The sequence below is a fragment of the Herpailurus yagouaroundi genome, unplaced genomic scaffold, assembly GCF_014898765.1.
Source record: "Herpailurus yagouaroundi ecotype Mexico unplaced genomic scaffold, PumYag 189, whole genome shotgun sequence".
Lineage (NCBI taxonomy): Eukaryota > Metazoa > Chordata > Mammalia > Carnivora > Felidae > Herpailurus > Herpailurus yagouaroundi.
Window position 1 is genome coordinate 3,002,675 of NW_024412420.1, and position 19,866 is coordinate 3,022,540.

The 19,866-nt window shown below is 39.9% G+C and overlaps 1 protein-coding gene and 1 long non-coding RNA gene across 7 annotated transcripts in view; one reads left to right on the forward strand and one right to left on the reverse strand.

The window, feature by feature from the left end:
- Window positions 1–2,108: 2,108 nt before the first annotated feature.
- The window catches only part of PRR11 (proline rich 11), a 24,244-nt gene continuing 6,486 nt past the window's right edge, over window positions 2,109–19,866 (reverse strand). For 3 of the 6 annotated variants that reach the window (XM_040496975.1, XM_040496977.1, XM_040496976.1), the window contains exons 2-10: window positions 14,948–15,080; window positions 11,641–11,791; window positions 11,275–11,397; window positions 8,015–8,275; window positions 6,011–6,109; window positions 5,168–5,280; window positions 3,229–3,288; window positions 3,043–3,139; window positions 2,109–2,210 (exon numbers count right to left, since the gene is read on the reverse strand). In XM_040496975.1, the coding sequence (XP_040352909.1) occupies window positions 2,142–2,210; window positions 3,043–3,139; window positions 3,229–3,288; window positions 5,168–5,280; window positions 6,011–6,109; window positions 8,015–8,275; window positions 11,275–11,397; window positions 11,641–11,791; window positions 14,948–15,075 (1,101 nt within the window). In that variant the 5' untranslated portion in view covers window positions 15,076–15,080 and the 3' untranslated portion in view covers window positions 2,109–2,141. Of the gene's footprint in view, window positions 2,211–3,042; window positions 3,140–3,228; window positions 3,289–5,167; window positions 5,281–6,010; window positions 6,110–8,014; window positions 8,276–11,274; window positions 11,398–11,640; window positions 11,792–14,947; window positions 15,081–18,114; window positions 18,227–18,927; window positions 19,054–19,866 lie in introns of those variants that run through there. The other 3 variants (XM_040496973.1, XM_040496972.1, XM_040496974.1) reach the window with 3 other exon arrangements.
- The window catches only part of LOC121044705 (uncharacterized), a 15,800-nt gene continuing 1,416 nt past the window's right edge, over window positions 5,483–19,866 (forward strand). The window contains exons 1-3 of the long non-coding RNA XR_005797438.1: window positions 5,483–5,610; window positions 10,586–10,594; window positions 18,671–18,676. This is a non-coding gene — a long non-coding RNA (uncharacterized LOC121044705). The remainder of the gene's footprint in view (window positions 5,611–10,585; window positions 10,595–18,670; window positions 18,677–19,866) is intronic.

Consider the following 19,866-nt stretch of genomic DNA (forward strand, 5'->3'; position numbering starts at 1 on the left):
AGATTTTTTTTCTAACTAGAAGCAGGTATGTGTCTTAACTTTATTACCTGCTTCATTTTCATTTATAAATGTGTTATAAACATAAACATGGGTCTCATAAGAACAAAACATCACCCTCAGATTGGCTTTCTAGTCTGGTGACACAACACTCTATTTGGCATCTGAAAGCAATCTTTATCTGTGGAAATATAGGCATTTCTGAGAAATAACTAACATATCTTTTTTAGCCTATGCTAACCAGGATATATTTCAAGGGTATCATCTATGCAGCTGCTCCCTGTCAGGCTACAAAGTTCAGGGACGATCTAAAACCCCTTGTTTCCTATCCATGAGCAGCTGCTACCATTATTCTTGGAACTGCAGGGGAGGTTATCGTCATCAAAGCTAATCCTCACCTTCAGTCACAAGAACTCACCCTAATGAAAGTTCCCCTTTCTCTGTGATACTTAACACATTAATTATGGGGATCCTGGCTGAAGCTACAGTTGTGTCCAAGGCTAAGTAGACATGTCTGACAAGCTGGGGGCTCCCAGAAATACCTGGCAACTTTGCAGGGTTACCAGATAAAATATAGAATGCCCAGTTAAATCTGAATTTCAGATAAACGATGAATACTTTTTGTAGTAGAAATATCTCCCATGAAATATCTGGGACTTCCTTATGTTAAAATAAACAATTCATTGTTTAACAGGACATATTTATATTTATTTATTTAAAAAATTTTTTTAATGTTTGTTTATTTTTGAGAGCAAGAGAGAGAGAGAGAGGGAGAGAGGGAGAGAGAGAGAGGGCAGAATTCGAAGCAGGCTCCAGGTTCCGAGCTGTCAGCACAGAGCCCGATGCAGGGCTCGAACTCATGAACACTGAGATCATGACCTGAGCTGTAGTCAGACACTTAACCGACTGAGCCACTCAGGTGCTCCTGGACATATGTATATTTAAAGGTTGTTACTTGTTTATCTGAAATTCAAATTTGTTATATATTTGTTTTTGTTAAATCTGGCAACCCTGGACTGGTGGGAAAGAACAAAAATCCAGTGAGGTGTGCATTATTACTGGTATTGAAACAATAGGCTGATGAGGATAGGAATTAGGTCTCAAAGTGAATCTGCTATGGACTTCAAATAATCCTTGGCAGGCCACTGGGGAAAATACAAGGTTCATGTTGAGGTCCTTGTAAAACTTATATTTAGCTGCATGAATGTGGACAGCAAATATCAACGAAAGGAATATCTCAGACTTCAGTGAGCCAGATAGAACTACCTAGATATCATTTCTTTTTTTTTTTTTTAATTTTTTTTTCAACGTTTTTATTTTATTTTTGGGACAGAGAGAGACAGAGCATGAATGGGGGAGGGGCAGAGAGAGAGGGAGACACAGAATCGGAAACAGGCTCCAGGCTCTGAGCCATCAGCCCAGATGCGGGGCTCGAACTCACGGACCGTGAGATCGTGACCTGGCTGAAGTTGGACGCTTAACCTATTGCGCCACCCAGGCGCCCCTAGATATCATTTCTAAATGCTAGAAATGATATGTTCTAAATTTTAAGGTTATATTGGACATTTTGCTTCACATCCTTTTGGAAAATAACTGGGTTGAGAGGGGGAAAGGTCTTACCTCTTAACTGTTTATAGTAAACAGAAAACAGAAATCATTTATTTGATCAAATAAATGATTTCTGTTTACTATCAGACTTTTTTACTGATCAAGTCTGTAGCACTTAGAGAATGCATTAGCGTTACGGGATGAAATAACTTTTCTTTTTAATTACCTGAGGATACGGAAGATGAATGGGGACCAGTTTACTTTAATGTCATAACTCTACCTATTGAATACAAATCTGTTATCTAGTTAAATGTGAACAACCTCTCCAACCTAATTGGGTAATTCCAGGATAAACATCACTTTGGGGATTGCATTTTCCTATCTGTTCTCTTATTGATCATGCAAACTAAAAAATATCCAAATACTGACTTTGTATCATAGTATGTATGGGGGCTCCACACATACTTTAATTCTTTAGATGGAATTATATATTAGTATAATTACTTATACCTACTCTACTATATTAAAAAAAAGGATTGGGGTGATTTTATCTGTGTATTTTATGGATCATCACACGGAGTCAGGCTGAGTTGACATCAGTTTTGTTCATCAAAGCTATTTGTAGAAAGTGGCAGAGTTTGAGTTGGGCTTCTAGGGTGAGCCATCTATGGAAAAAAAAAAGGTCCCAGTTATAATATGAATTATGTTCCTGTGGCCAACACAGTTCTCCTTCCTCACTAACAGAATCCAATGCAGCCAGACTCTAAAAACCACTTTTCCCACTTTCTTTCATATAGTCAGAAGTTCCTGGATAGCACCTTCTGATGAGGGGTAGCTTAGCTAGCACACCCTTTTGCCCTTTGCCTTTCACCTATCTTGCCTAGAATGTGGACACCAGGCTTCAGGAGGTATAGGCATTCTTCACCATGAGGATAAAAGCCACACCTTAAGGATGGAAGAGCAGTCGGGGCACCTGGGTGGCTCAGTTACTTAAGCATCCCACTCTTGATTTCAGCTCAGGTCATGATCTCATGGTTCGTGGGCTTGAGCCCTGTGTGAGATTCTGCACTGACAGTGCGGAGCCTGCTTGGGATTCTCTCTCTCCCTCTTTGCCCCTCCCCCACTCACTTACATGCACTCTCTTTCTCTCAAAATAAATAAATAAAAATCCTTTAGACGGGCGCCTGGGTGGCTCAGTTGGTTAAGCATCTGACTTTGACTCAGGTCATGATCTCATAGCTCGTGGGTTCAAGCCCCATGTCAGGTTTGAGCCCGACGTTGGGTTCTGTGCTGACAGCTTAGAGCCTGAAGCCTGCTTCTGGTTCTATGTCTCCCTCTCTCTCTCTGCCCCTCCCCCTGCTCATGCTCTGTCTCTCTCTCTCTCTCTCAAAAATAAATAAACATTAAAAAAATTAAAAAAAAAATCCTTTAGAATACGATTCTAAATAAATGATTTTGAAGAAAAGGAAAAATTTTATTTTTTTCCTAAAGGTTTACCTGAAACTTTCTCCTCAAGGCCCGGGTCATTACTGGAGTCAGTCCAGTTCCTGTATCCATATTTTCTTTATTCGTAAGTGGGGTTCCACCTGGGCTCCTGCAAAGATAATGAAAATATTACAAGCTGTGTTATATGCCAATTTTTCAAGTGGGTTTAGAAAGCATAAAGATAAGGGAGCGTATTACCTCTCTACGTCAACTTTTCTAAGTAGTTTCCGCAGATCTATCTGGCTTTTACCAGGAGTACTGACGAAATAAAAATATAAAAGTTAGAGCTTGCCAGATTTTATCATTTTTCCCAAAGCAAAGCAGTCATTTCTACAGGCAACATCCTAGAAAGTACTTCTATTTGTTACATTAAAAAATAGCAGTAGAGGGGCGCCTGGCTGGCTCAGTTGGTAGAGTGTGTAACTCTTGATCTTGGGATCGTGAGTTCAAGGCCCACTTTGGGAATGGAAACTACTCAAAAAAAAAAAAAAAAAAGCAGTAGATGCTGATAGGAACATAAGGCAATATAATCATCCTAATAAGTAATACTTCTTGCCTCAGTAATTATACATTTATGATTCCATCTTAGGGAGGAACTCAGCTATGCACACAGATTATGGACAAGGATGTTCACTGAAGAGGTGGAAATAAATCATAAACAACCTAAATGTCTCAAAACAGGAGTTTATCTATAAAACTTACATATAATGAACTGCATATATTAAAGAAGTAAAAATGATGATTTAAACTGATTTTTAGGGTGCTTGGGTGGCTTAGTTGGTTGATTGTCTAACTCTTGATTTCAGCTCAGGTCATGATCTCGTGGTTCATTAGATCAAGCCCCATGTCAGCCTCTATGCTGACAGCATGGAGCCTGCGTGGGATTCTCTTTCTCTCTCTCTCTGCCTTGCCCTACTAGCTCCAACTCTTTCTTCCTTTTTTTTTTTTTTTTTAGTAAAAAAAATTTTTAACGTTTATTTATTTTTGAGACAGAGAGAGACAGAGCATGAACAGGGGAGGGGCAGAGAGAGAGGGAGACACAGAATCGGAAGCAGGCTCCAGGCTCTGAGCCATCAGCCCAGAGCCCGACGCGGGGCTCGAACTCACGGACCGTGAGATAGTGACCTGAGCTGAAGTCGGCCACCCAACCGACTGAGCCACCTGGGTGCCCCGCTCCAACTCTTTCTAAATAAATAAACAAACAAATAAACTACAAAACAAAAAACCCAAAACAAAAAAACCCCCAAAACTTTAAACTGATTTTTAATGAGATGAGGAAAGTTCTTGACACATTAAATGGGAAAAGCCTTAAATTGTATGTACAATATGATCATATACAGGTACACAAACAAGTACATGCACACACACACATTTCATTCATTCTAAGATATACTAGTTATCATATCTTATTATTTCTGAAATTGGACTGCTCTTAAAATTTTTGATAATATTTTGGGGCACCTGGGTGGCTCGGTCATTTAAGTGTCCAACTTCAGCTCAGGTCACGATCTCATGGTTCGTGAGTTCGAGCCCCCCATCTGGCTCTGTGCTGACAGCTCAGAACCTGAAGCCTACTTCAGATCCTGTGTCTCCCTCTCTCTCTGCCCCTATCCCATTTGTGCTCTGTCTCCATCTATTAAAAATGAATAAACATTAAAAAAAAATTAAAATTCTTGATAATATTTCAAGAATAATATATTCAAGAATAATAAAAAAAATTCTTGATAATATTTCTTTCCCCCATCCACTATTTTTTTTTTTAGTAATCTTCTGTGCCCAACGTGGGCCTTGAACTCATGACCCCGAGATTTAGACTTGTAACACTCTACCAACTGAGCAAGCCAGGTGCTCCCCCACAAACCCACTATTAAATCAATGGTGTATCTTAACAATAAACAGCATCATGAAATGGAAATAATAGAGTAGATACCTATTCAAAGATTACAATGCTAAACAATAATATGTTAACAGTGACTATCTTCAATCATACGGTTATTTGAATGATTGTTTTCTTCTTTAAACTTTTCTGTGGATTTCCATTTTTCTACAATGAGCATATATAACTTTTAAAGTTAGAGATAAGCAAAAAATCATTCTTTTAAGTAACAGTAGAGCACAACACAGTACAGTTCCTTACATTAAGACATTTGTAACTCGAGTTGATAGCACTTTGGAGTTGGGTTTCAGGGTGACATGCTGCAGGTCAGAGACAGTAACTAGTGGATTCCGTGTCTTTGGTGATGATACAAGCTTTAAATAAAAAAATGAGACAGTATCAAAACACACTTAAAAATGTCATTCAAAATATAAATATGCTGAAACAATGAATATTTGGATGCTGAGTATGTGTAAGATATATCTACTATTCTACTCAACTTGTATTCCAAAACTTCAGAGTATGTCTCTACCTCTTTAGACTAATGGTTGGTAGATAAAATTGAGGTTTCATCTCATGGAAACCTCTGCTCCAAGAGAGCCAAGTGTAGGAAGAAGCAAATGTGCTGGCTGAAGCATAAAAGAAGAAAGATGAGGCAGAGGTCCAAGTAAACCACTAGCTTGTACACCCGTGGAGCCACAGGCGTAGACATAAGGAAAGCCAGAGGCCAGGAATGCTGGTACCAATTGTTGCACTGCATGCCTACTTTCTAGAGCTTGATTCAATGGATCTAGAACATTCATCACCATTTGGTTGCAGTGACCACTTTTGAGAGACTCGCCTTGCTCATACCAAAATAGTGTCTTTTGGTCCTTTGCTCTGAACCTGTGACTTTTGGGACTAATTCTGTTTTCATTTGTGGCTGAATGTAACACATGTACAATAAATCCTCTCTTCTGCTGTCTTAGCTGAACCAAAAAACCCCCAAAACATCAAATACTTACCACAGAATGGCTTCTATACATAAGACTTATAATTATTTTCCAGAAAGAGACAACCAGGTTAAAAGCTGAAAGACCATGTGTATGGTCAGTGACATCTTACCTTCTTCCTTTCATCAAAACACTGTGTCTTCTTTAATTTCACAGTCAGTAGATCTTCAACTGTTATTTGCATGGGTCCATCTTTTTTTAATGGTCCAGCCTTAAAATACACAGAGAGGTTACAATTCAGATTGTAACCAGGATATCTAGTCAAATACAAATCCAAACCTAGTTTTTAAAGGCTCATTTAATGGGGCGCCTGGGTGGCTCAGTTGGTTACGTGTCCGACTTCAGCTCATGGGTCATGAGTTCGAGCCCTGCATCGGGCTCTGTGCTGACAGCTCAGAGCCTGGTACCTGCTGTGGATTCTGTGTCTCCTCTTTTTCTGCCCTTCCCCACTTGTATTCTGTCTCCTTCTTTCTCTCAAAAATAAACATTAAACAAAAGTTTTTAAAGACTCATTTAAATATTAATGCTTATTTACACTAGGAGCCTATTAAATTCTTTCCATTCAATAAAAAATGATGCCGTTTTCAGTACCCATGGATGCTAATGCTATTGCAAAGTATTTATCAAAATGTAAGGCTTTGATAGTACATAAGAGATGGGCTAGTTCCCTGCAGCTTTACATCTTCCTCAGGAGTCACTATAATAAGTCAGGGGTTGAAGGAGTTCCTCAGGGGCACCACGGTGACTCAGTTGGTTAAGCATCCAGCTCTTGATTTCAGCTCAGATCATGATCTCATGATTTGTGGGATTGAGTCCCACCTCTGGCTCTATGCTGACAGTGCAGAGCCTGCTTGGGATTCTCTCCCTCCCCCTCTCTCTGCCCCTCCCCAGCTCACGAGCTCTCTCTCTCTCTCTCTCTCTGAAAATAAATTAAAAAAAACATTAAAAAAAAAAAAGGAGTTCCTCAAATCAAAGTGAAATTTTGCTTGAATTACCTAAAAAGATGATTCAGTTCCCACAGAACAAGAATGTGTAGCCAGAGAGGTATACATTATGGCAAACATAACAATAGGGTCTAGATTTATTTAACTCAGCCATTTTAAACCAAATGCATCTGTAGTGAAAATCCAGCAGATTTGAAAACAGGGTCATGTTTATCTTAGTGATACACAAATATTCTGATCCCCTTGGCAGATAACTAATTAATGGAGACTGGTCTTCCAGTCTAATGACATTATACTTGAGGATCCATCACTTCTCTTTATTCTGACTTTACTCACTAAGCCAACTTCTGTTCTTACTTTGGTTTTCCAGGGTGGCTTTGCTTTTGGTAAAAAGATATTATGACAATCCATTAGGAATATTCCAGTTTACTGGGTTTCATTCATTTATCCTTAAAAAAAAAATCACTTTTATTTCTAAATCCAGCTTTTGTGAGTTCCTATGGGTCTGAGTTTTTAAAAACATAATAATTGACATAATTAAGATATGGAATCAGAAAAAAAATGTGGCTTTCCTCTTAAGGGCCTTAGCCTAGTCTTAAAAGTCTGCCTTGGAGCGCCTGGGTGGCTCAGTCGTTAAGCGGCCGACTTCAGCTCAGGTCATGATCTCGCGGTCCGTGAGTTCGAGACCCGCGTCGGGCTCTGTGCTGACAGCTCAGAGTCTGGAACCTGTTTCAGATTCTGTGTCTCCCTCTCTCTCTGTCTCTTCCCCGTTCATGCTCTGTCTCTCTCTGTCTCAAAAATAAATAAACGTTTAAAAAAAAAAAAGTCTGCCTTGCTTAAAAAAAATTTAAAATTTTAAAAATTAAAGAAAAAAAAAAAGGGCGGAGGTGGCGCCTGGGTGGCTCAGTTCGGTTAAGTGCCAGACTTGGGCTCAGATCATGACCTCATGGTTCCTGGGTTCAAGCCCCACATCAGGCTCTGTGCTGACAGCTCAGAGCCTGGAGTCTGCTTCAGATTCTGTGTCTCCCTCTCTCTCTCTGCCCTGCCCCGACTTGTACTCTCTCTGTCTCAAAAATAAATAAACATTAAAAAAAAATTTTTTTAAAGGCTGCCTTGTTTTACTCCTACATTATACACTGATCAAAACACATCATTACTGGATTGTTTCCTACCTGAAGTGCTTTAGTGCGACTGGATTTTCTGAGCAGCAAAGGTGCTATAGGTGGTGGAGGTGGAGGTAGAGGAGGAGGTGGAGGGGGTGGAGGCGGAGGTGGAAGAGGAGGAAGATGGGTGGCTGGCTGTGGCAGCGTGGGAGGAAGTACAGCTCTAGATTCTCCAGGGGTGGTTGGAGCACAGGCAGGCACATTTGTAAGTTTACCACTTATGTGACATGTCTGACCACAGTTTGGGCAGGAAGAATTTTCCAAGATAGCCTGTAAGAAAACATTACATTTGGCAAATAAATAACAGATTAATTTGGTTCTTGAAGCTCAGAGTCATCAAGATAATAGCTACCATGTACTGAATGCTTTCTCAGCACACTATGTGTTTTATAATGTTTTCTCAATTATCACAAGCTCATTCACTCATTCATTCATCTATTCATTCATGTATTTGTTTTGTGTGTGCTATATGCCAGGCACTATGGGAATGTGAATCCTGTTTGTCATATCATGGAGCTGACAGTCTGGTAAGGAAGACAGATATTAAACACACACATACTCAGAACAAAAAAAAATAATGCTTCAGTGAAAACAGTGAATTGTGCTGTGATCATGAATAGTGAGAAACCTGGGGAGTGATATTCAGCCATAATCTCAAGGATGAATTGTGACTTACCAGGTCTCAAGGGAGATAAGGTCTGGGGAAAGAAAGTTCTTGGCAGAGGCAAAAGTACTTAATGAAGCCAAGACTACAGTATACTCAAGGAACTGATAAAAAGGCCAAGGGGATGGAATATGAATGCTATGAGCTGAATTGTATCCCCTACTCCCCTCCCAACTCATATGTTGAAGCCCTAATCCAAGTACCTCAGAATGACTTTGGAGATAGAGCCTTTAAAATGATTAAGTTAGGGGTGCCTGGTGGCTCACTGGGTTAAGTGTCTGACTTCAGCTCAGGTCATGATCTCACAGTTTGTGAGTTTGAGCCCCATGTCAGGCTCTGTGTTGACATCTTGGAGCCTGGAGCCTGCTTCGGATTCTGTGTGTCTCTCTCTCTGCCCCTCTCCCACTGTTCTTGCTCTGTCTCTCTCTCTCTCTCTCAAAAATAAATAAATCACATTAAAAGAAAAGAAGTGATTGAGTTAAAATGAGGCTATTAGGGTAGGCTCTCATACAATTTGACAGATGTCCTTATAAAAAGAAGAAATTTGAACACACAGGAGAAACACCAGGGATGTGTGTGCACAGAGAAAAGACCATTTGAGGACACAGTGAGAAGGCAAGCCAAAAGAGAGAGGCCTAAGAAGAAACCAACTCTGCCAACACTTTGGTGTTAACTTCTGGCCTCTAGAACTGTGAGAAAATAAATTTCTGTTATATAGGCCACCTGGACCATGCTACTTTATCATGGCAGCCCTTGCAAATGAAATTAGTTTCCTATGGCTGCTGTATTGAATTATCACAAACTTTGTGTCTTAACACAATTGAAATTCAGTGTTTTAAAGTTTTATTTATTTAAGTAATCACTATACCCCATGTGGGGATTGAACTCACAACCCTGAGAACAAGAGTTGCATGCTCTTCTGACTGAGCCAGCCAGGTGCCCCTGAGATTCATTTTCTTCAGTGCTAGAGGCTAGAATTCCAAAATCAAGGCATCAGCAGGGCTGTGCTACCTCCCAATGCTCTAGGTAAGAATCTGTTCCTTACCTCTTCCAGTTTTGGGTAGCTGGGGCCATTCCTGGGCTTGGGGCTGTATCATTCCAATCTCTGCCTGTGGTCCCACTGCTCCTCCTTTCCTCTGTGCATGCTCTACTCTGTCTCTTTTATAAGGACATTCGTCATTGGATTTAGGGTCCACCCAGATACCAGTTTATGATCTCCTCATCTACAAATCATTAACTTCAGGGGTGCCTGTCTGGCTTAGTTGGCAAAGTATGCAACTCTTGATCTTGTGATCATGAGTTCGAGCCCCATGCTGGGTGTAGAGATTTCTTAAAAATAAAAGTCCTTAATTTAATTATATGAGTAAAGATCTTTTCCTCAAATAAGGTAACATTTTCAGGTTCCAGGGATTAATACTTGGACAGATCTTTTGGAGGCCATCAATTCAGCCCGTTATAGATGATATCATCCTCATTTTTATAGCTGAGGAAACTGAGGCCCAGAGGAATGAGGTGATTTGCCTTTCTTCCTCTGTCTAATTCATTTTGAGGTATAAATTCTGGGAGAAGGGTTGTAATCCCAGAAGTTTCACTCCAAAACAGTAAGTGCAATGTTTATTTTTTGAGTTTTAGATGTTGAAAGTAAGGGCCTTGTTTAGGGGAGTTTGGAGAGAGTGGATATTTATAATTTTTTTCTGCCTATATCAGTCAAGGAAATAGAATTATCCCGAGTATTTAAAAGCGGGGTGTGGGGGGGGAATAAATAAAAATAAATAAATAAAAGAGGAAGAATATAATGTAGGCAGTTGGTTACATTGATGATGAATGAACTGAAAAGCACACAGGGGACACTGAGGCAGCCCAGAGATTAGCAACAGTAGAAAGCCATTGAATACCCTGAGGCTGGAGGGACAAAGGGAAGAGCAGTATAACCAGATCTCTGGAGGTGGGTTAATCCAGAGAATCAAGAAACAGGTAGATTTACCTGGAGCAAGGTAGAGTGAGAGAGACAACATCAACCATCACTGGAGAAATTGCCCAGTGCAGAGAATGAAGAGGCAAAACACCCCACCTCCCCTCCAGCTCTAGTCTCTCATCAGTGTCTCCCATTAGCCCAGCACAACCAGGAACCAGGTGACATGGAGCTTGGGAAATACAGCCTGTGCGGTTAGCCCCCTGCAGTACAGAACAGAGCCTTGAAACCTAAGGAATGGATCTGAGGACAAACAGGCCCAAGATTAGCACTTACCTGCACCCATCTCTCCTTCTGGTAAAAGCATAATGGAATTTCTATGGGGGATAACGCCTGCCCTCCTTCCCTAATTCTGGATTGCTTTTTTATTTAACAGTACCAACCTTCAGGGGCCCCTGGGTGGCTCAGTCGATTAAGTGGCTGAGTCTTGATTTCAGCTCAGGTCATGGTATCACGGTTTGTGGGTTCGAGCCCCACATCAGGCTCTGTACCGACAGCATGGAGCCTGCTTGGGATTTTCCCTCTCTCCCTCTCTCTCTGCCCCTCCCCAGCTCTCTCTCTCTCTCTCTCTCTCTCAAAATAAATAAATAAAACTTAAAAACAAAATAAAACAAAACAAAACCCAATACCAACCTTCAGAGTTTCCTGGAGCTTGCAGAATTGATTTTCCAAAATGCAAAACCGTTGTTTCAGACTGTGAAGTTCTCGGTGGCAGAAACGGGATGGAAAGATGGTGTCTTTCAATACTTCTAAACTCTGAAATTAAAAAAAATAAACAAGGCTGAATTCTATAAGCAGCATGATAAAGACAGGAAAAAAGAGACAAGAAAGTGGTTTGATGTATGTTTTACAGAAGCAAAGGCATACATGACCTCATAATTTCATCTTACCTGAGCTTGGCCTGAGTGTTGTGCTGACCTGAGCATACACACATGTGAACATACACACCAAATATGTAGAAAAACCATATTGCTGAAAATAGGTATGTCAAACCCATACCTGGGCCATGCAGTTCTGGCACCAGTTGTATACAGACCACAGTCTATTTGTCCAAAGTTTTACTGTATCTTTGATATTGGGAAATTTGAAGTTCCAGGATGATCTTAGCCAGCTTCTGCTAAGGGGTATATCTGCTGAAGGAGTAACCACTCTGTAGGAAAAACAAAACCAAACAAATAAAAAACTCCTGAGTTGGAGTAACAGCTTCTGTTTAAATAACAAGCTAGTTTTATAGTATGACTCAGGAGCAGAGCCCACCTACCAAAAGCCAAATTCTGCATCAAATTCTAGAGTTTTGAGATCCACAAATTATTTTGTAAAGCAAATAGATTGTAATAAAGAAAATAAATAGCAAATAAAGAGGCATCATTGGGGGGACACCTGGGGGTTCAGTCGGTTAAGTGTTTGACTTCAGCTCAGGTCATGATCTCATGGTTCATCATGGTTCATGAGTTCAAGCCCTGCATCAGGCTCTATGCTGACAGCTCAGAGCCTGGGGCCTGCTTCAAATTCTGTGTCTCCCTCTCTCTCTCTGCCCCTTCCCTGCTCATGGTCTGTCTCTCTCTTTCAAAAATAAATACACATTAAAAAAAAAAAAAAAAAAGAGAGAGGCATCAGGGATTCAGTAATGAACAAAATAGATAGAAACCCTGCCCTCACTGAACTTACATGTCATGAAAGAAAGGTAAAAGTAAGTAAATAATATATATGGGTTGCTATTTAGTGAATACTAAGGAAAAGGATATATCAAGAGAGAAACATTGGGTGGAGGTGAAATTGTAGGTAGGGTGGGCATTGAAGTCTCACTGAGAAGGTGACTTTTGAGAAAAAAAACCTTAACAAAGTAAAGAAGCTAGCAACATGGGTGTCTGGCTGGATCAGTGGCAGAGCATGCAACTGTTTTTTTTAACTTTATTTATTTTGAGAGAGAGGAGAGGGAGAATCCCCAGCAAGCTAGGGGTTGTCAGCTGTCATTAGGGAGCCTGACACAGGGCTTGATCTCACAAACCATGAGATCATGACCTGAGCTGAAACCAAGAGTCGGCCGCTGAGCCAACTGAGCCACACAGGTGCCCTGAGCATGCGACTCTTGATCAATGGATCAATGGTCATGAGTTCAAGCCCCACTTTGGGCATGGAGCCTACTTAAAAAAAAAAAAAAAAAAAAAATTGGAGGGGCACCTGGGTGGCTCAGTCGGTTGAGTGTCCGACTTTGGCTCAGGTCATGATCTCGCGGTTTGTGGGTTCGAGCCCCGCGTCGGGCTCTGTGCTGACAGCTCAGAGCCTGGATCCTGCTTCAGATTCTGTGTCTCCCTCTCTCTCTGCCCCTAACCCACTCGCGTTCTGTCTCTGTCTCTCTCAAAGATAAATAAACATTTTTTTTTTTTAATTAAAAAAAAAAATTGGAGAAGTCAGCAATACAAATATCTGGGAGAAGAGCATTCCAGGCAAGGGTAAGAGTAAGGGCAAAGGCCCTGAGATGGCAGCTTGTCTGAGGTGTCTAGGGAACAGCAAGGAGGCCAGGATGACTAGGGTGGAGAAACTGAAGGTAGGGGATTAGGAGATAATGTCAAAGTCAGATCATAAAGGTCTAGTAGGTCAAACAAAGGATTTTAATTTTTACTCTGAGAGAGGAAGACATTGGAGAGTATGTATATTTGTATGTATGTATATATGATTTACTGAAATGTAATCTCTATGTCTAAGGTGGGGCTTGCACTCAGGACCCCAAGATCAAGAGTCACATGCTCTTCCAACTAAGCCAGGAAAAGCCGCTGGAGAGTTTTAAGCAGAGGGGCAATTTGACATGATTTTTAACAGACTCACTCTGACTACTGTGTTGAAATATGCTGCAGAGGGCAAGGACAGAAGCAGGAAGACCAGTTAGGGGCTGTTTTTAATATTCAAGAGAGATAGAGAAGGGTTAGGATAATATCATGATTAACGCTTTTTGAGGGCCTGTTTATTTAAAAATTTTTTCTGTAAAGAGAGTTATAACAATACAATGTATAAAGTGTTTTATTTTGAAACTCAGTATCCTAGGATTCCTATGACTTAAGAGCCTCTTTCAATAGCACATCTAGGGGCGCCTGGGTGGCGCAGTCGGTTAAGCGTCCGACTTCAGCCAGGTCACGATCTCGCGGTCCGTGAGTTCCAGCCCCACGTCGGGCTCTGGGCTGATGGCTCAGAGCCTGGAGCCTGTTTCCGATTCTGTGTCTCCCTCTTTCTCTGCCCCTCCCCCGTTCATGCTCTGTCTCTCTCTGTCCCAAAAATAAATAAACGTTGAAAAAAAAAATTAAAAAAAAAAAATAGCACATCTAAACCTAAGGCCCAGAGAATAATTGACAAAACCAAAACTAAGATTTAAATTCTAGCCCTATACCCCTCTTTCATCACTTAGCAGATTTATACAATTAAATTGACTAGGGAAGAAGAAAATAGTCAATCTGTGCATCTCCAATACAATTCTGTGATTTTTACTCTTGAACTATGTTCATCACATAAAATCCAGGATGCTCAGTGAAAATTTTATTTCAGACGAAGGATGAATAATTTTGTAATATAAGTATATTGCAAATGTTGCATGGTACAATATTAAAAAAATTATTGTTTATCTGAAATTCAAATTTAATTGGGCATTTTGTGTTTTAATTTGCTAAATCTGGTAATTCTGATATGGGAAACAAAGGCAAATGAAAAATTAGATTTTCTTCTTGCCTACAGCCCATTGACAAGTTCTTGAAATACAGTGACCTTTCTCTGGGAGCTCAGCTGCTTCGATATTGACACTTTGGGCAAAAAGCAATTTTAGCTTAATATTATCCTGACCTCCCAGGATCCTATAAATCTTCTTTAGCATATGAAAATCCCTTTGGAAACTTCCTTTATCTCTACTCCCTCAAGATATATGTTAGCAATCATTCTCCAAACATATTGCCCACTGATAAAAATCTAAAGGTCTCACGACTAAGGTTTTACTAGACAGTTAGTAAATGACTTTATCCTAACAGCAGCTAGCCTCTCAAGGTCCTGGAAACCTTGCCTCCAAATTCCTTAGAGACTTATGCTATCCCTAACTCCCTCCCCACTTGAAAGTATACAATCTGTCACCCAACACAACCTCAATGCAGCTCTTTCTGCCCATGGGTCCTGTCCCTGTGCTTTAATTAAACCATCTTTTTGCACTTAAGAGGTCTCAAGAATTCTTTCATGGCCATTGGCTCTGAACCCCAACATTTTCAACATCAACCCTATCCTTAATAGATTAGATTTTTAATATTTTTTCTGTTCTTTATTTAAACCTTACCTTTCTGGTGAGGGTAGCTGAGGAGGAGGTATAATTAGCTTGGGCTGAAAGTGAGAGACTTCTCTCTTTTTGAATAATCTTTTGGCTTTGGCTTTTAGCTTTCTTCTTCGTTGCTTGAACTTGGGCATGATTTCTGTAGAGAAAAATTTTTTTACATTTTTTATTTTAGAATTATATATACATATAGAAAATGCACAAATCTTAACAGTACAGTTCAATGAATTATCACAAAGTGAGCACATCCTTGTAACCAACCACCATGGTTAGGAAATACATTGCTACTAGCATCCTGGAAGTCCCCTGAAGTGAAGAAAAATTTAAACCCAGATTTGAAGTATCTTTAGAGAGACTCAGCTTTGGCATAATATTACTCTCTAATTTTGTTTTGCTTGCCTTGCTTTTCTTCATTAAGTCAAGTGTATTTCCCTTTCTTATAACAGAGAAAACGGCTCGAGTTGGTATTAAAAGAAGTGTCTTTACCAGTAACATTTACTGAGCATCCACTGTGATAGGTAGAGTAGGTAGTGGAAGAAACAAATTTAACCATTGAATGCCCACTTACTTTTATGCACCTTCACATACATTTTTTCAGTGACTCTTCACTGAATAAATCCTGCAAGATTTTATCCCTGGGGAAGAAGATTTTTATTCCTATTTTTACATAAAAGTAAACTGAGACATAGAAAGATTAGATGATTTGCCCAATGTAAAGCAGTATATAAGTAAGTCTACAGAGACCATGTTCATTCTAACACTCTATCATGCAACAGTAGATTAAATAGGAGATATACAATGTAATAAGTTACCCCAAATCTAAGACATGGGTGCTTCAAAACATTTATTTTAAAGCATTTTAAAACACCATCTAGTGGTAGATTTTAATCTAGATTCTTTTCTGAGGAAAATTAAGTCAGAGCTACTTTGATGAGAAGAAGGGCTTTGCTGGTTTCAGTTGTTGCTACCTGAAGAACAAAGATGTCTTTATTCAAGTAGCAGAAATAAAAATGGTCTCAAGGGCTGGGCCTCCTTCTTTTCAAACTTACATTTGAATAGGAACAATTGGCCTTTAAAATACACATTCATTCCACTTTTGTTCACCCAGTAACCTTTCAATAATTGGTATGCAGTTGTAGGCTTGCTCAGCTCTCAGATTGCACTGGTTGAAGAAACCCAGCCTTTTACCCACTGTGGATTGTAAAAACCCAGAAGCGGCTTACTGTAGTTCCAAGAGCTTTGGACTTGCAGAGGGCACCCCTAATGGCAATGGGTGACAGTGCATATTATCAACAGCTCTTCCAGGAGTAAAGTTTCCTTACAGCATCTTAATTGAATTGATGCCAGGTCTCAAACTAACAAACAGTGTTTCCTTAATTGTTCTTAGAGGCTTGGGAGACACACTGAAAAATACTTAGCTGACTTCACCTTTATTATATCACTTCTCCTTCCTGCTGAAATAATAAAAGAAGGCCAAGCAAGGATTGTTAAATACAAAGGATGGCTAAAGGATTGATTGATTTTTTCTAAACAAACTTAAAATAACACAAAACGGAAATACTCTGAATGAAGAAGTTTAGGGAAGCCTCAGAGGAAGCGGCAATCTTGTGGTTGCCTGAAAAGAAGATTAAACCTCATCAAACTCACGCCCACAACTTTCTATCGAGAAATGTCACTGGGAACCTCTCTCTAAGGTGCAGAGTTCACTGGTTGAAATCCCCAGAACCTGAGACTTCCATGGTAAACTCCTCTTCCTTGTCTTCTATCTGCCCTCCTCTACACAGCCCTCCCCCTTCTGTTCCCTCTCTCCCTTTGATGTCTTTTGTTAGACATCAAACTGACACAGAGAACTGGCCTCCTGCCTCTTTTTTCCCTTATTCTCACCAATCCCTTAGTTATAAAAATAGATTTTAAAGAAAGGAGCTGGACATTCTCATTTAAACTTGGTTCTATACCTTTATCTCCACTCCAGTGGTATGCTGGGATTGGCATCAACTGTTACCTTTTCAGGAAATCTGCGAGTTAGTTGTTAAACACATCCACCATTAAAATTAAGTTATATAAGCTTATAATTAGATAATTTATATTTAAAATGGTAATAAATATGATGTAAAACTCATCACTTTCTAATGATTTTACTATTATCTATGCTTTTGAGGCTATTCACCTTATTGTATCTATATAGTGAAAATGCTATATATTCTGCAGAAATGCAGAATGTTCATTTCTGTCCAACCCCATATTCAATGACTTCATATTGAAAACCTGAAATTGCCTATGATGGGAGTATTTACACAATGAATATTAAAAAAACACTACAGGGACACCTGGGTGACTCAGTCAGTTAAGCAACCAACTTAGGCTCAGGTCAGGTCAGGTCATGATCTCAAGGTTTGTGAGTTATAGCCCCATATAAGGCTCTCTCTTGTCAGTGCAGAGCTGCTTTGGATCCTCTGTCTCCCTCTCTCTGATTCTTCGCCCCCCCCCCCACCACCCCCACCTCAAAAATAAACACTAAAAATTTTTAAAAAACAACAACATTACAAATCAGGGCTTGATTCATTATGTTGTTGACTGTTAAGAAAGTGATAAAGAAAATATTAATAATGCAGATTAAATTTAAAATCATATGTTGTCTGTAGTTGTTACGTTGTGAATAGCATTAAAAAATTGAGAAATGGGGCGCCTGGGTGGCGCAGTCAGTTAAACGTCCGACTTCAGCCAGGTCACAATCTCGCGGTCCGTGAGTTCGAGCCCTGCGTCAGGCTCTGGGCTGATGGCTCGGAGCCTGGAGCCTGTTTCCGATTCTGTGTCTCCCTCTCTCTCTGCCCCTCCCCCGTTCATGCTCTGTCTCTCTCTGTCCCAAAAATAAATAAAAAACGTTGAAAAAAAAAATTGAGAAATGTTCCAGTATTTGAAAACTAGTATTTGATTCATCAAAGTTGCTTATACAACTGAAGTGAAGTTCCAAAGAAATCTTTGTGATTCACTTTATCTTATTCTATAGAATAATAAATGAAAATATCAACTGACATTCCTATTAGGACTATACTTGTTTATAAATTGCAACCATAGGTTGTCTACTGATACAAGAAATCGGTAAAAATCAACAATAGTATTCTCTGAAAATCAGCTGTATATGAAATTTACAAGAAAGAATATTATAGGGGTACCTGGCTGGCTCAGTAAGTTGAGCATATGATGATTGATCTCAGGGTCAGAAGTTCAAGCCTCACGTTGGGTGTAGAGGTTACTTAAAAATAAAATCTTAAAAAAAACAAAAAGTCAGTAAAGAAATAAAAAAAAATTATACACCCATGAAGCAAAGAATGGGAGCAGACTATCACAGATGATGAATGTTGACTAAATTATGGAAAATGGAAAGGAGATGGATGAATGGTAAATGACTTGGCAGAGTAGAAGAGAGCTGAGGCTTGACGGCTGGTGGTAGGGAAGCCAACTGGAAGCAAGATAATTTGTAGAAACTTTAAGAAGATTCTGGACTTAAAGGTACTTAGCACCTTTTAAAGTGTAGGGTGGGGTTAAAATAGGTTTAATTAAGTCATTATAAGGATTGGATAGGCTTCTGGAGTCTGTCTTCCAGTCCTGGTAGCCAGGCAGCTCCTGGCATTTATGTTCTCTCCTGTAAAGATGGATAGGTTTATTCTCTGGAGAAGTTGAACCATAGGGGTGTTAAATTGTGGGCCATCAGCCATAGCAATAGCAGAGTCATGTGTGTATTATCATACAGCAGGTAGGGGACAAACCTGAACTCAAAAGTGAGACTTTTAATTCCCTTCCTCAGCTCAGCTCCCAGAACACAGGCCACTGATTTTAATTTCGTGACTCAAACCCTCATGCCTTTCATTTCCCTTGCAGGAGGTGAGAAGATTCCTCTCCAGGGAAATTGGCTACCCCCCAAAAAAGGACCTACAGATACTGACATTTAGGGTCTCCCCAAAATGGCTAAGTGGTTGATCATTTACCCACTGTGGTATCACACAAGTTGATAATATCCACCTCCTGTACTTTGAGCTTCCAATTTTTTTTTTTTTTTGTGACTTCCTCTGACATACAACAGCCAAAGATCATGAATCACTTTAGGAAAGTCTCTAACATGAAAGACAAAGACCAAAATAAACAGAGGGGAAATAAAAGTCTTTCCATTTCAGAGGAAATGGAAAGGATATAGGAAGCAGAAGAAAACTTAAAAATTTTCAGAAAGTGGGATATTGCAGGGACACCTGGGTGGCTCAGTCAGTTAAGTGTCTGACTCTTGATTTCGGCTCTAGTCATGATCTCATGGTTCATGAGATTGAGACTGGTGTTGGGCTCTGCACTGACAGCATGGAGCCTGCTTGGGATTCTCTCTCCCTCTGCCTCTCTCTCTCCAAATGAATAAATAAACTTTAAAAAAAAAGAAAGAGAGAAACTGTATTCATGAAACAAGAAGGATGAAAAAAACTCTTAAAAATTAAAAGCAGTAGAAATTTAAAAAATGTAATACAACAGTTGGAAGATAAAAGTGTTAGGAGAGAACAGAGGAATGGAGAGAATTTTATCAAATAAACAATATAGAAATATTCCCTAGAACTGAAAGGCTTGAATTTTCTGTTTGAAATGGTCCATTCAGTATAACAAAAGAAGATCCACACTGAGGCATATCATCACAAAAATAAAGAGGAGATTCTAAAGGCTTCATGAGGGGCGCCTGGGTGGCTCAGCTGGTTGAGCGGCTGAGCATCTGACTTCAGCTCAGGTCATGATCTCATAGTTTGTGAGTTTGAGCCCGGTGTCGGACTCTGTGCTGACAGCTCAGAGCCTGGAGCCTGCTTCAGATTCTGTGTGTGTGTGTGTCTCTCTCTCTCTGCCCCTCCCCCACTCACGCTCTGTCCCTCTCTCTCTCTCTCTTTCTGCCCCTCCTC